A 14,904-nucleotide genomic window follows, 5' to 3' on the forward strand; every position below is an offset into this window, starting at 1 on the left:
GCTTATGCTTGTGCTTATAAGCCAAAATTTAAATTTTTAACCTTTAATTTAAAGTTGATTTTGAGGTTTCTTTATCATAATTTATTTTTCAGTCTTGGCTTTTAGATCGCTAAGAACACATAAAAATTTTATTTATAAATTATTTTTTATTTATAAATATATCATTTCACTTATTCATGGAATAAGCGAAAAGTATGGTCACCCGGATTTTAGGCCGAGCATCTGATCGTGCTACCTATTAGCAGGATGCTGCAATTCGCGATGGCATGTTGACATACATGAGGGGTTTGGTGACAGGGCATTTAAGAATTGCCCGCAGAAAAAAATAGGACAGAGCTAGATGAGATTTTGTTAAATTTGAAACAAGAGAGAATTTTGGTCGAAACCAGACGGGCTGTACGTACAGCTAGAGGATATATTGAGCATTTTAAGCTAGTAGCCTAGTACACGACCAAAACAACTACATGCTACACAACATGGTCGGTGCGACATTATTTAGTACAAACAAACTTAAAAGATGGCACGGGCCTCAATTACAGCCGGGAACCGAGTGTCTACTTGGGCTCTCTGCAGTAGTATTTCACAGATTGCACGAACGACCTTTTGTTTCAGTCGTTCTCCAGCCTTGCGATGTACCTGTCGTAGAACTTGCCTGCCTTCTCGAGCTCACCAAGCTCGGTGTAGCAGTCGGCAATCGCCCCGTACGCTTCTGTCACGCCTGCGTCCTCCCCGGTCACCTTAGAGATGTTCAGCACCAAAGAGTGGTACTTTATAGCTTCCTTGTATTTGCCTTGTCTCTGCAACGATGCTCCTAACAAATGCAAACAGGAAAGGAGAAATGTCAGCTTGTTTGCTGTTTTCATTTTGCAGGTGGCAGCTTTTGGAACTTCTATTCAACATGGAAACAAAAGATTCTTCAGAATAAATTTGAATATGCATCTCCTTGTTGAACAGTATTGTTTTCCTGTAAGAAAACAAGGTAATCTATGTGACTCTACAACAATCAAGGGCATGTTATAGCATTCAGTTTCAAATGTGCATGGAGGAAGGCAAGAAAGTAGATTGATGGTAAGCGAACCTAATCCACGTGCTGCCTTCTTCTCTTCGACGTGATCACTCATAGATTGTGCAAGATCAAAGGCAGCCTTAAACTCAGGAAATGCCTTGTCAGGGGTTTGATTTCTCAGGTAGTTCTTCCCAGCCCTCAGATATGAAATTAAGCGCTCCTTCTGCGGATCAACAATGACTTCTGATTCAGGTATCTTACTACCAACTGGTGCATAGCTCAAAGCAGGAGCATAAGATTCAATCTTGGCTTGTCTTCTTAGTGCTGCATTTATCTGACGTAGCTGATCATTCAATCGTTTAAGCTCCCCTCTCCTTTGTCTTGCAAGAAGACCTACAGAATATCTAAATTGTTCAACATATTAAGAAATAGAAAAACCAACTCAAGGAGGATGAAGTACTACTATTTACCAACAACTTATATTTTTATCAAACAAAAGAAGCCATACTGGCCCACACAGTTGCATAAATAAATGAAAACACGTGAACCGAATGATCTGATGGGAATCAGTCTTCCGGTTTAAGATTTGAAAACTGGGTGCAGGAATAATTAAAAGCAACAGCAAGCTAGTAATACATGGGGTAAGACATCTAGGATGCACAGTAAATGATCTTTTTTACAACAAAATAAAAACCCACTTTTTGAGGTATCTATATTCAGATTTTTAAATTTGATTAACAAAATAGTATTATATAATTTTTTTTTAGCATATATACATTGGTGAGTGAAAGTGAAATGCCTCAAGCCTAGAGTTCTGTAGTTCATTCCTTTTTACAATTACAAATATCAATCTATTGAAGAAGAGCCGGCTATGGTGCTCCCTACTAATAGTAGAAATGATTCTGAATCATTTATCTAATTTTATTAAAAGGTTCAGTCTATTTCTACTACACCTCACTTGACAGTGATAGAAGCATGTAGGGGTCTAATTCTCCCAAAAAAATATTGGCGCAAGGAGTATAATTGTACATTTGTCACGTGTGGAATGGAACGTCGTTGAGTACGTACTAGGCAGCGGTACGATCTCATGTATGGATAAAAACCTCTTACAAAGAATTGATAAAATCCTAAATACCAACATTACCCGTAATCACTGAATTATTAAAGTATTGATATGCTCTTATAAACCGAAGCACCATACTGTTTCTCATTGAAGAAATATAACAAGATTGGATATCATACTTAGGTATAGTTATTGTTGGTGATTTATATTTAGTATATCAGATATGTTTTCTCAAAAAAAAGGTTGAAAGATTATATGCCCTACTGTGGACTTATGGGGATAAACACAATGCAACAGTGGACTTTATGGCTGGATAGGGGAGACTAACAAGAGGGTGAACATCGGCAGGGAGGAAGAACCTTCAGGTAGACTTGAGTAAGTTACATGATCCAATCAGATGATAGTTTTGTACCTAGATAGCCAGAAAAACTAACAAAAATACCAAATGCAACCAATCGGCTAGAGATAAGATTGTCCAAATATTAAGATATGTAAGCATGTATCTTGTATGCTTAGTTCTGGTTTCTTTCCCTAGCTGGACCTGATGGTATCCATTGCTCATTGTGCCCAACCCTCAAATGGCCTTTAGAGAATACAGGAAAATTAGGTAGCCTATTCATAGTCAGGAAAGTATTGAATATTTTGAGAAATAGTTTATCTGTTCATAGCAACATCCTCAATACAAGAATGATGGTAAAAAAGGAGAAACATTTCTCTTCTCAAATTGCTATATCTCAATGCCTCTAGTTCCCTAATCTGAATTTGTCTCTCACTCCTTTCTAGTACCCTAATTTTCTTCAAGTTATGCTATCTAGCATCCTCTGCACAATAAGTATTGCATCGTAGATATAAAAGCGTGAAAATCGTGTACTGTAAGGCTGAATGTTTTATCCAGTTTTAATGCCACAATTATGTTTCTACATGCCTCCATCATTTATGTAGTTCACATTGTGATGATCTTACCTCCAACGGTAGCTCCAATCATGGCTATCGCAAAAAGCAGAGGCATGTTAGGTAGAGAGTACTCCGGCTCACACGGTTCTGCGAAACAACTGGGTGGTAGAACAAACATGACAGAACTACTGAAAATACATGCTTTCAAAAAGCAGGAAGATGCCACTTTCTGAAAGAAAAGAATAAGTTGTGATGTTATTAGTAAACATTTACCTAAGAGGTAGAGATTGAATTGTACTGAAAATCGAAATGATTCGATAGTAATGCAACTGAATGCAGTGGTCTGTTATGGCACTATATAATCAAGAATTAAGTGAAACAGGCGTACAGGTTAAATAATATAACATGAGACTCACCATCATACCTGAAGGTCAGATGTAGACTTCATTAGAAAATGACCATGCCCATGTTTATGGATGTCATCACTTGTTGAATGGGTGACATCAGTTGATGATAAGAAGCATCGAGCTATAGAACACTGCGCAGAAAAGGGAAGCCTTCCGACCAGGTCAGATAGTACAGGGACAGAAAATGTCGGGTCTGCAAGACAAAACATGTCAGCATTCAAAACAATTGCTCTCTCTTCAGAATGGATTAGTTGTTGTTTCTACGAAGCAACAAATTTGTCCACTCCATTCTCTATCATGTAAATCTTGTAACATTGAATTATATGATCAATTCCAAGTTTCCAAATCCATGTGCTGTGAGCTTGGATTTCTTACTATGTTTACTAATAATGCAAGCTAGAAAAACAAGAAATTAAGAAAACTAGCATGCGCCGCGGCTTATGTATTCACACAACTACAGTACAAGGTTAGCTGAGCATTATTACAGAACCAACCAATGAACTTGCGTTGTGCAACACCTACATTTCCGTTGAGAATCCAGTATGATATTGATATATGAGCATTGATATTGACAAGTTGGCTTGTTGTGTTGAGGATGAAATTTGTAAATGGGCTAAACTCAGTTAAGCTTCCTGCTACTGCTATGCTAGTTCTAGCTAAGATTGCACCGACCAAGCCTTACTACAAACTAGAACTCGTAACTATGGGAAACTCTTTTAAACCCTCGAGAAGATATCCGGTCATGTTTTTTTTGCATATCAGCTAAACAGTGATGAAAAAACTAAAAAGATTTGAGAAGATAGACTCATTGATGATGATATCTCTACATAAATATGCAAGATTAAATTTGACTTCTACGAGGAACAAAAACAAATAAACATGATCCTGAATATGCATGTATGAATGAAAGCTTAATTTCTTCTTTTTTTATATAACTTATTAACTTAAAATCCATTTCCGTACCTACGATGGTTATACAAACATATTTGTATTCAAAAATAAAGCTTTTTTATAATAAAGAAGTGTTGGAATAGAAAGTGAAAAAGGTTTGTCATAAGAAAGGGAAACCAAGCAAGTAAAAAAAAATGCCGATCGTTCTCTATAAAATTTCAAGAAAGATGCTCACAGAAATTCAGGTTCAAGGAATCTCTACTCCTGCAAAGCTCCCAACGACCACCTCAAGAAACAGCCAGGAAAGAGAAAAAGAAAAAGGCATCGAAGAAACGGGAAAAAGAAGGAAATGGGCACGCACTTGAGGCTCCGGCGTGGGAGGGCAGCGGCCTCCCGCCGGAGCTCCGCCGCGGGATCGGCCGCGGCGGCGGCGGAGGGGAGGGGCGCAGGAGGAGCGCCATGAAGAGGATAAGGGAAATCTCTTGTGTCGCTGGACGTTGCTCGCTGCTGATATCGTCATCTGCTGCTCTGCGTTGCCGAGGTCGGTAGGCTAGGCTCCAACAGAGGGCTCGGCTCGATTCATGAAACGAGCTAAAACACCGAACGGCTCGTGAGCCAGGTCGGGCTTGGCTCGTTTTACATGCGAAAGTGGAAAGGACTTGTTGGACGAGTTTAAGTAGGCGTAGCTTCTTTTAAATTCATTTTGGTCTAAATTTGTACTTAGATTAGTAAAATCTAGAAAATAAATTACCACCTCCGTGTTTTTTTATATAATACCGTTGACTTTTAGATACATATCTGATCATTCGTCTCATCAAAAAATTATATAATTATTAATTCTTTTGTTCTAATATAATTTATTATAATAGTAACTTTGCGTATGACTTATAATTTTATATTTGGATTAAGATTTTAAATAAAACAAACAATTAAATATGGATTTAAAAGTCAACGACATTATATAGAAAAGAATGGATAGAGTATTTATACTCCTATAAACTTTTCTAGCGGTGGTGGCCGGTGACAGTAAATCTGCTGAGAAAATTACTTTGCTACCACCACCACCAAATTACTATTTTTTATCTATACTCTGTTTTGTAAAGAAAAAATAATCTCATGTTCCAACCACTCATATTTTATGAGAAGAAAATAACCATGGAACCAATAGATTCACATGTCAATAACGAATATATAAAGCAGTTAAAAGATGATACATGTCAAAAAGTAATGCCCGTATCATGTTAATGATATCATTAAAATAAAATACTATTGGAACGCACAGGTAATGCGTAGGAAGTCAATAGTTTTCTAATATGTTATCTTCTCGCTAGCCGTTATTCTTTCGCTCCTTACAAAGAACCTTACATTCGGTTCGCTTGGCTGTCGAGCTGAGCTCGAGCTTTTTTGTCCTCGATAATGAAAGCTAGTAATGGATACTCGGCTCGTTCATGGCATAGCCCACGTGTTTCAAACAAAACCAAAAGAAAATGTGTTTAGGTATGTTTTTTTTTCAACATAGAAAACTGGATTGAAAAATGTTTGTTTTATAGTGAAAAACCAAATTTGACTTAATGCTGCCCAAATTGAAGTGTTAGCAATTGGGATCAGACAGCGGAGTGCTACCATGCCACTACATGATAGAGCGTCGCCCTCTGCTCGATTCCCCGCATTGAAACGCCTGTGCAGTGCCGGTTATAGGATAAATTAAATATTTTGATACATAAGGTTAACAAATAAGTTAAAAATAAGTAGTCTAAACAATGCATTAGAAATTTATTTAAAAATCAGTAGTTGAAACAATGCGTTAGAAAGTATTTTAAGAAAAATATATTATCTAAGTGTGGAGCAAATAACCCACTTCAATAATCTAGTGAATAATTTAACACAAACGCTCAAAGTCCCTATTGTTTTGTTTGGTTATGCAGCTGCTAACTCTTGTAAAATAGGTTTAGCAAAGTGCTTGTGTGACCTAGCTAAAGTGCTAAACCCTGATAATAATGTGTTAGACAAAGATATGTAAATTAAGGTACAGTATATCATTCGGGTAATTGTTCTCCTTTTATCCAATATTCAGTAACGCAAATAATAAAATTTTACATGAGAACATGTCAATGACAACTCTGCAATAAATTAGTATGGTTTAAAAATGTACATGCCATAAAATGGCACCCCAGTAGAGCTTAAAAATTCATATTACATAAAATTACTACAGTAAATAATTTCAATCAATCAGCAGATGTAAATTATTGTAGCACTGAAGTCATTAAGCAATTAAACCTAGCATCAGACCACTACAAGATTCCTATACGTCAATTTCAGTTACAAGAATCCCACAAGACCAGACTAATGGTGCAATGCAGGTTACATGGTTCCTAATGCTATGCATTTGCTCCCTACAAAAAGAGCGATATCTCTGGTGGTTGAACAAAGGAGAAGATTGCTTCACCAAACACCTCGTACAATGAACTCAACAGATGCCCAGCATTTTGGTCCTCCTTCCAGGCTAACCTCAGCACTGTGGAAACTTTTTGCGGGTGGTTGCTTCCCTGATCCCTCCGAATCACACCTGATGCGGTGCTTTCCACCAATTGTCCAGATGATGAAGCTTGCATCATGCTAGGGTTGGGTAACTGGGTGGAGAAGCCATCCATGGTTCCTGGCATGTTTTGCATGGGAGCTGAAGCCATAGAATTCATCGCACCATCTGTTGCCATCTTCTTCAGAGGTGGCTGGGATGCAGAGAGATCCGAACTAGACTTCCTTTTATCTGAAATTTGCATGACCATAGCTTTACTTTCACACCATAATAATTTCAATATTTTGCCGTATTATGTATCTGAGATGAAATTGTTCATCAACTGAGGATCGAGCAATAAAATGGCTAATTTTATCTCCAGTTCGTTGCCAAGCAAGTAGCAACACATATATATACCAACTTACTTGGGTTATTAGTCACGACTCTCTTATTACTCCTCAAAAGAGGCCGCGTTGACGGAGAAAGCAAATTAGGAAACAATTTGAGCCGATCATATAAGCATTTTCCTGCAGCACACTGAAAAATGCATCCACAGGTAAGCAGCATATAGCCATTGGCTAGTGAGCAAAATAGAAGCATGTATTCATTGAAAGCTTGTAATCTAACCAGCAGGGCACCATAAACACGCCATGCTTCCTTTCTTTTCATCTCATTTTTCTGTTTCTCAAGTTGTAATTCTGGCTCCAAAAGCTGCATATATGTCTCGAGGTTGGGCAAAAGCAGAAGCCTAATCTGGTAAAGAACAAAAATTGTCAGCCAATTCTTTGCTGAAATTTAGAATAAGTGAAGCTTCAACAGGACCTACCGCACTGGGCCCCAATGCAGATATCCCCTGAACAGCACCATAATGTTGTGTCAATGATTTCTGAGGGTCAAGAAATGCATGGATCAACGTCTTTGTCAACCGGGTTTGGAGGTTGTGATACACATGACCAAACCTACAAAACAGAAGGCAATCAATCAGCACAAGCCACAGAAACCAATTAGCAGAGAGCCACAGAGCAACAACTTAACTAATGTTCAACCATAAGGATAGACTTCATAGCAGAAGTGTGTAAACATAGTTATACTGTTATAGCACTGTCACTTTAAGGAAGTGTTTATGATGGGCTGCTGGAAAATTTGGTTGCAAAGGCCAAAGGAATTGATGTAGTTTTGACAATGAACCTCCAAATAAACATAATAGATTAGATATTAGAGCTATCATATGTTACTCTCCTTAACGAATGAGCCTCAAACAAGTTCCTGAACCACTCACCCACATAATAATATGTTTGGTTAGTAGTCTCCACCTGTACTAACACTCTTCAGCGTCTGGTTTTCTTGTTTTTATGGTCTTGTAAACCTTGTTCTCGTAGGGTCTTGAAGGCTCTTGTGCTTTATTATCTATCGTATGCTATTTCCTCCATTTCTTTGTATGACGTTGGTTAGTTCAAAATTGAACTAACAAATGTAATATAAAGAAATGGAGTGTATTTCTAAATTCTAAGTAGGGTCCTCCCCTACTGTCTCAGAAAACAAAGGTCTCTCACCTCGCATAAGACAAAGTCGCTACCCACTAAATACATGCATCAATATAAAGTGTGAAGCTTTATGTCTACAAGTGAGCTCTAGGAAAAAAATGTAAAAAATCAATAGAAAAATGTAAAAAAATATAAAAATTGAATTACAGCTATATATGCATGCTACTTACTAATAGAAATATGCAAGTGAAAAGTGGTTCAACATTTAATTGACAGTAACTGTTCATGTGTCACCAAGAATTGAGTTTTCGATGAGGAACACAGTAGGAAATGCATGTCAAACCACTATTGACTTGCCATTTGTCCAAAAGTTAGTAGAGACAAAGTGAATAAAACATTCAGTAAACAAAAGAAGAATGAAGAACTATGATAACGGTGATGGTTATAAAGATTATGCCTGACCATCAAGAACAGATTAAATTCTGATAACAACACTCCTGGAACTGAGTAGAATGAGCTTCATAGCATATATTCTAATATCTGAATTAAAAAAAGCTAACAATGGCTGTGAGTCTCTCCTCTTGTCCTCCTCTAGCTGAGTTGCTTGACAAGTAGATATTTGTGCATGTACCTTTTAATAATGTTATTACAGAGTTTAAATCCATTGCACTATTGCTTGAGTTATAAAACTTGTAGTTTTGTGATAAAATTGATGATAGATCTGTAGTTTTGTGATACAATTCATTAAACCAGTAGTTTTGTAATAAATTTGGTGTTAAATCTGTAGTTTTGTGATACACCTCAATCTGTAGTTTGGCGATAGTTTGGTTGAAATCTAATATAAACCTTTTTGAAATTCATTGCAATGCATGGGTATTTGGCTAGTACAAAAGAACCTAGTAGTGGTGAGCCTGCCAGACCACATCCTGAGTTAGTGATATTATTGGACAATTGATCATTTGCATCTATGTCTTGTAACAACGCTATTTCATGATATATATACAATATTTTCAAGTTTAAAGCTTATTATAGATTTATTTAAAGTCCATCACAATGCCTAGGTATTCGACCAGCTACTCTTTGCATGCACTCACCTTCGGCAAACTGAAGCAACCAAATTAGCAGAGAAGTCCCTAAGATCCCAGTGGTTGTCTGAAAGCCTATGCCCAAGCCTTTTTGCAACAATGCAAGTGATCATTGATGGCATCAACTGATGCAACTGGAAATCAAGAGAAATGTTGCTTTTTAGGAGTAATATGCTGCAAACATAAGCATGCAATGATAAAATGAAACAACTAGAAAGTGGAAACATGAAGTTGAGAGCCACTTACATATGGTTCAATATGAATGTGGGGATTGTGGAGGAGGCTTTGAACTACACGCATGAGAGCAAATAGAACAGTAAGATCGCCCAAACTCCTGGTAACCTGAAATTATAAGGATAAACACTATAAGGCAATGCCAGATTCCAACAGTATACTCTGAAAGCAAGATTACAACCTCATCCGCGATGAAGTAGGAAAAGTAAGGAACCAATGGATGAAGGCCCGAGTCTCTCGATAAGCTCACTAATGCTTCTCTAAAAACTGAGGTTTCAGATCTACTCATGGTAAGCTCCGCTATTTTATCAAAATACATCTGCAAAAACAACCCATAAAGAGGAATATAAATTTCATATAGTGATACAAGGCCCCGAATTAATACAGTAATCACAATACCTGGAGTTCTCTAGATAACACGTGCTTAACAGGAAGCTTTATGTCAACAGGAAGTCCATCGTCCTTCCCATGCTCTGTCCTTTTATTTTCCGTTGGCGCTATGATAGCTGTGAGGTGAAACACTAATTCTAAGATGAAACCAAAATCTAAAAATAATGAACAAAACAGAACATTCATAGATTGATTTAATCACACTTAGGACTAAGGTCTATTGATAGATTTCACAACTGCTCTCCCTCTCAACCAAGGAGCATTGTGTACATAGGAGGAACCAGAAATATGATACAAAAGTATAAGTTGTGTGCATTGAAATGCATCCTACATATAAATATACTGAATCTACAATGTAAAATGCAACTGACAATTAATTATCCTCTCTAACACTGACGAATGTATACTCATTCAAAGATTCAATATTTTCTATAAAAATCTCATAAATAACAGGCATATACCTATACATTTGCAGCCACAAAAAAATCTACGTAGGGGTGGTGTAGAACTAAGCATTATGCCCAACTCCCTCTTTAACAGAGTAAAATAAGATAAGACATAGGAGCTAACCATCAACAGGAGGATTCTCTGGAATCGCAGGCTGGACTCCCTCAATGGCTAACCAGTGAGCTACAACTGCTGTATCGAGAGGAGCTTTAGGTAGAGGAGCCTCAATAATCTGCACAGGGACAAAAACAAACCTCAAATTATTCCTTCCGTTTCACAATGTAAGACTTTCTAGCCTTGCCAAAATTTATATGTATGCAAATGCATCTAGATATATATATATTGATCAATGATGAATCTAGGCATAGCTAAAAAGTCTTACAATATAAAATGAAGAGAGTAATAACTAAAATAAACTGAGTACAAAAGTTATTTGATTCATCCATTAGTAAAGCTCCTACCTCTTTGAAGTCTACCTCCCTGTCATCAACATAGAAGAGATCCTTGTGTCCCACAGCTCTCTTAAACCGCAAGGGATCACCAGAAGCAAATCCATATACAGGCTGAGTGAAAATTTAAAGCAATTAAATAAATGTGAGAGAACAAAGTGCACCAAAACAATATGAATTATTGAACTTAATCGTTCATAATGTAGAACCACCATGAAAACTACTTTCAGTGGATTTCCTACCAGCGGTGCTGCACATGCATCAATTTTTGTACTAATAGATTATGACCCAAGCACACAAACTCAATACAACCATATATTTTTAGCTTGTGTGCTCAGACATTGAACACGGTCATATGCCACCTAAACTGCACTACAGCAATTACAATTTAAACAAAAAATGAAATTATGTATCAAAAGTAACATCCAAATAACCTACCTAGCATGCTAAACCAGTTTCACATCTGTCCAGTTATATAGCATTGCGAGTGGTAAAATTCCTCAAAGGAGATTGTGTTCCTTGTACAGGAAAGTAGGAAAGGCATACATCTGAAGTCATACACAGTAAGTGATGACATATAAATACATTGGCAATGTGTAATATATACTCCCTCCATTTCATATTATAAGTCACTTTAAGTTTGTCCTAGGTCAGACATATTTAAGTTTGACCATGTTTATCTAAAAATGTACTAACATCAACAACACCAAATTAATTTCATCAAATTTATCGTTGAATATATTTATATAGTATATTTATTTTGTGTTGGAATGTTGTTTTTTTTTAAATTTAGTCAAACTTGGACAAATTTGACTTAGGACAAAGCTAAAGTGGCCTATAATATGAAATGGAGGGAGTAGTTCTTAGTTCTTAATATAAAAATTAATGCCTCATCTTTTCACTTAGGCTTATAAGCCAAAATTTGAATTTTGAAACTTAAATTTGGAGTTGATTCTGAAGTTTTTTCATCATAGGTTATTTTCCATCATTTGCTTTTAGATCATTAGGAACATATATATAAAAGTTTTACTCATAAATTATTTTTAAATTGTTAATAAGCAGTTTGGTGTTATCTTATAAACAGCAAAACAATGGGGCACGCAGGGGGGGGGGGGGTTAGTGGCAAATAAATGTATCTGCCAAAGAGCAGCAAATAGTTAAATGCCCCCACAAAATCGAGCATTCTCCAAGTAACAATGAAGTCGCACAGTTGGATTGGATAGTTATCTGATCATTTGGTTCTGAAAACATTTTCTTAAACAGTGATTATTAGAGGAAGTTTGTAAAGCCAGACAACTATCTAATTTCATGGCAAGAAAGGTATACAAATCCTATACTTCCATATGATTGTCATTCATCTGCGAGGCCACATCATACAGAAAAACCTGAGCTGAATCATTTGATATGTATGGTTTCTATTCATTCTTGCCTACCATTTTGGTCAAATTGCTTATTCGATTTCATACAAACTCCTGCAACACTGCACAGGGTATCATATAGTATTTCAAAGTCTCTTCCTCCCTTCTCCAATAGACCTCAGAGCTCAATCCATTGCCAGGGACAGACATACCAGCAGATACATTGATGGCAGCTACCCCACCCTCAGTTCTTGCACTTATACTAAACCCGTACCACAGCATCATAACAGCAAATATATGACATAGAAACCAGGCGATGTTACCAAGTACAGGAGATCAGCTTACTTGTTACTAAAATTATGGTCTAATGAACATGATAGATTTTTATTACCTTATTGCTTCACAATTTAACACTAAGATAATGTTGAAAATTATTAGTTGCAGAATCATATTTTACGTTTTGGAGTACAAGCCAAAGAAAAAGCTACATGGCATAGCTTTTGCCTCATTTTTGCCTAACATGTGTCCATGAGAGCTTATCAAACTCCAAGCTTCTTAACCATTTATACTTTTAGCTTAGTAAGTCACAAGTTTGATGAATTGAAGCATACAAGTTATACACCAGATACAAGATCTACAAAACCTGCATCTAATAATCCTAAAATGCTATCACTGGAGTAGAAGGTACCTCAACATTTCTTAGGCTAAGAGCACTGTCAACATCATCTGCAGTCAGGATTGTCCTCTTTGCATGCCGCATACACTTAATTGCCTCCTGTTAAAGTCCACAGCATAATAAAATACATATAATTCCTAGGTGAAAATGACATGGCATTTCTGCGACTAAAAGTATTTATATGGTTACATGTAAATTTCGCAGAATTACAGATGCTTTGAGAAAATTATCACAAAAACTATATATTTGAGACCTAGTATGGCAAAACAACAGATATAGTACAAAATCTGTAAATTCAGCAACAATATCATAAAATCTACAGATATAGCACTCACTTTAGGAGAAAACTACGGATTTCGAAAAGTTCATAAGCTATAACCTGTATCAAATAAAAGTAAACAGTCCGGTCATTGTGCAATGGTGAGCTTGGATGCTCAGAAGAATGACTGAACAGAAAACAACCACCTTTCGTCAGACTACACTGCTGGGAAAATCAAATGAACACACATTGAGCTAGACACAATTAGGCGTTCATTCAGCCAGATTTTTGTCAGCTTTTTTCCTAGTATTTGAGCGTACGCTTACCGAACTTCTAAATGATATTTTTTTTACAAAAAAAATCTATATAGATGTTCATCATCTCATATTTCTAAAGTAGATTTTCAGTTTTGTAGTAATTAATTTCATTGTTTGTACCATTAAATAGCTATCAAAAAATCAGAAAATCTTTCATATTCATCTTCATCTACACAAAGAACACAGCCTTAGTCAGTTAGTGTGAACCAGCATTTTGGAACAACCAGATGAAGGCGCCTCTCATTCAGCAAACTTGTAAAACACATGGAATCGGTTAACGGCAGAAATTCAACTACACAACATAATAAGCGAAGCATCCCTTAAAACTTTGACAGCAACTTAGCGCAACGGTGAGCATAGCATGCAATTGGGAGAAATTCACGGACCTGCATGATCTCGCGGAGGCGGTACTCGACGTCAGGAGCAACTGCGGCGGAGACATCGGCGGGGAGGTTGGCGATGCCGACGCTCTGAGCGATCACCTCAATCGTCTCCTTGGGCACTATGCTCATCACTCCCACTTTTCTCGACTCCTCCCCTCCCTTCGGTCCTCGCAGCCTCAAATTACCCAAACCCTAGCTTCTCCCTATCTAGCTCGCCGGGCCACTTCTCCCTTCTAGTAGCCGCCGCCACTGCTGCAGTGCTCCCCTCTTCGCTGGCCCGCTGCCACCTAAGTGCCTAACCGCTCGCCGCGGCCTCCTACCCGCTGCTGCTCGCTGCTTCCGTCCAGATGTCGCTGCTTGTATGCACGCCGGAGTCTCCAGGAACGACGAGAGGGATTTTGACCGAGTGAGGCAGGGAAAATCAGTGCTGATGTGGCCTCGTGCGCCGGCCTGTGCTGCCGCTGCCCCCCTTGTCGCCGCGCCGACCCCCGGCCCTTTCGGCCGGCGCCGTCCTCCTGATCGCGGTGGCCGTCGGTCAGCCGGACTGAGCACCTTGTGCCGCCGGAGTGTGGAGGAGGGAAAGCTAGGGTTAGGAGAGGGAGAGATATGCTCTGGTTGAGGAAACGAGGGGAAGGGTCGAAGGAGTGAGCGCACTCGCGGTCACGTGATGCCGCCACCTTCCGATCGATTTCGGCATCCGGAAAGAGAAAATAAATGTCAAAATGGCTGTGTTGGGCCGGTACGGCAACTATAGATATACCGGTGTACCATCACGCGGAATAAGTTCACCTTAGGTTCCTCCACTTAACGTCAAGTCCGTCTCAGGTCCCTTAACCCTAAAACCATAAATGTATACTTCTAAACTCATAAAAATCATTCAAAGAAGGTCCCATGGCTGTGTGGACTCTAGTTTTGCCCAATTTCGTTAACATGGCGTATGGTGGTCCCACGGGTCAGCACCTCAGGGTTTTTTTTTCTTTCCTTCTTTTCTTCATTTCTCTCCTTCTCTCTCGTGCTCTCCTCTCTCTCTCTCATCTTCCTCTCTT

General features: G+C 38.1%; 2 protein-coding genes across 3 annotated transcripts; both read right to left on the reverse strand.

Moving 5' to 3' along the window:
- Window positions 1-341: 341 nt before the first annotated feature.
- LOC102700392 (protein FLUORESCENT IN BLUE LIGHT, chloroplastic) lies at window positions 342-4,765 on the reverse strand. Of its 2 annotated transcripts, none has more exons than XM_040529459.1 (5): window positions 4,623-4,765; window positions 3,388-3,563; window positions 3,033-3,192; window positions 1,079-1,399; window positions 342-811 (listed from the first exon to the last, which is right to left on the reverse strand). In XM_040529459.1, exons 1-5 carry the CDS (start codon window positions 4,720-4,722, stop codon window positions 609-611), a joined length of 960 nt encoding a protein of 319 aa, XP_040385393.1. In that variant the 5' UTR covers window positions 4,723-4,765; the 3' UTR covers window positions 342-608. The 2 variants fall into 2 exon arrangements, with proteins under 2 accessions (XP_040385393.1, XP_040385394.1); XM_040529460.1 differs by lacking the exon at window positions 342-811 and adding an exon at window positions 818-964.
- Window positions 4,766-6,361: 1,596 nt separating this feature from the next.
- On the reverse strand, window positions 6,362-14,506 carry LOC102713775 (transcription initiation factor TFIID subunit 6). The gene is made up of 12 exons (XM_006644155.3): window positions 13,862-14,506; window positions 12,912-12,998; window positions 10,878-10,979; window positions 10,540-10,648; window positions 9,979-10,085; window positions 9,761-9,898; window positions 9,592-9,687; window positions 9,355-9,479; window positions 7,603-7,735; window positions 7,404-7,529; window positions 7,202-7,313; window positions 6,362-7,028 (listed from the first exon to the last, which is right to left on the reverse strand). Exons 1-12 carry the CDS (start codon window positions 13,985-13,987, stop codon window positions 6,655-6,657), a joined length of 1,635 nt encoding a protein of 544 aa, XP_006644218.1. The 5' UTR covers window positions 13,988-14,506; the 3' UTR covers window positions 6,362-6,654.
- Between the last annotated feature and the right edge of the window lie 398 nt (window positions 14,507-14,904).

The sequence above is a fragment of the Oryza brachyantha genome, chromosome 1, assembly GCF_000231095.2.
Source record: "Oryza brachyantha chromosome 1, ObraRS2, whole genome shotgun sequence".
Taxonomy (NCBI): Eukaryota; Viridiplantae; Streptophyta; class Magnoliopsida; order Poales; family Poaceae; genus Oryza; species Oryza brachyantha.

Bases quoted from the DNA above. Each gene is read 5' to 3' on its own strand.
- LOC102713775 (XM_006644155.3), bottom strand. From the start codon at position 13,987: ATGAGCATAGTGCCCAAGGAGACGATTGAGGTGATCGCTCAGAGCGTC. The intron at 7,736-9,354 runs GTGAGTGCATGC...TCTGTTTTGTAG, and splicing joins GTTGCTTCAGTTTGCCGAAG to GTTTGGTCATGTGTATCACA. The intron at 7,530-7,602 runs GTAGGTCCTGTT...GTTCTTTACCAG, and splicing joins CTGCATTGGGGCCCAGTGCG to ATTAGGCTTCTGCTTTTGCC.
- LOC102700392 (XM_040529459.1), bottom strand. From the start codon at position 4,722: ATGGCGCTCCTCCTGCGCCCCTCCCCTCCGCCGCCGCCGCGGCCGATC. The intron at 3,564-4,622 runs GTGCGTGCCCAT...TTTGTCTTGCAG, and splicing joins CTCCCACGCCGGAGCCTCAA to ACCCGACATTTTCTGTCCCT. The intron at 1,400-3,032 runs GTAAGATCATCA...GATATTCTGTAG, and splicing joins GATTGGAGCTACCGTTGGAG to GTCTTCTTGCAAGACAAAGG.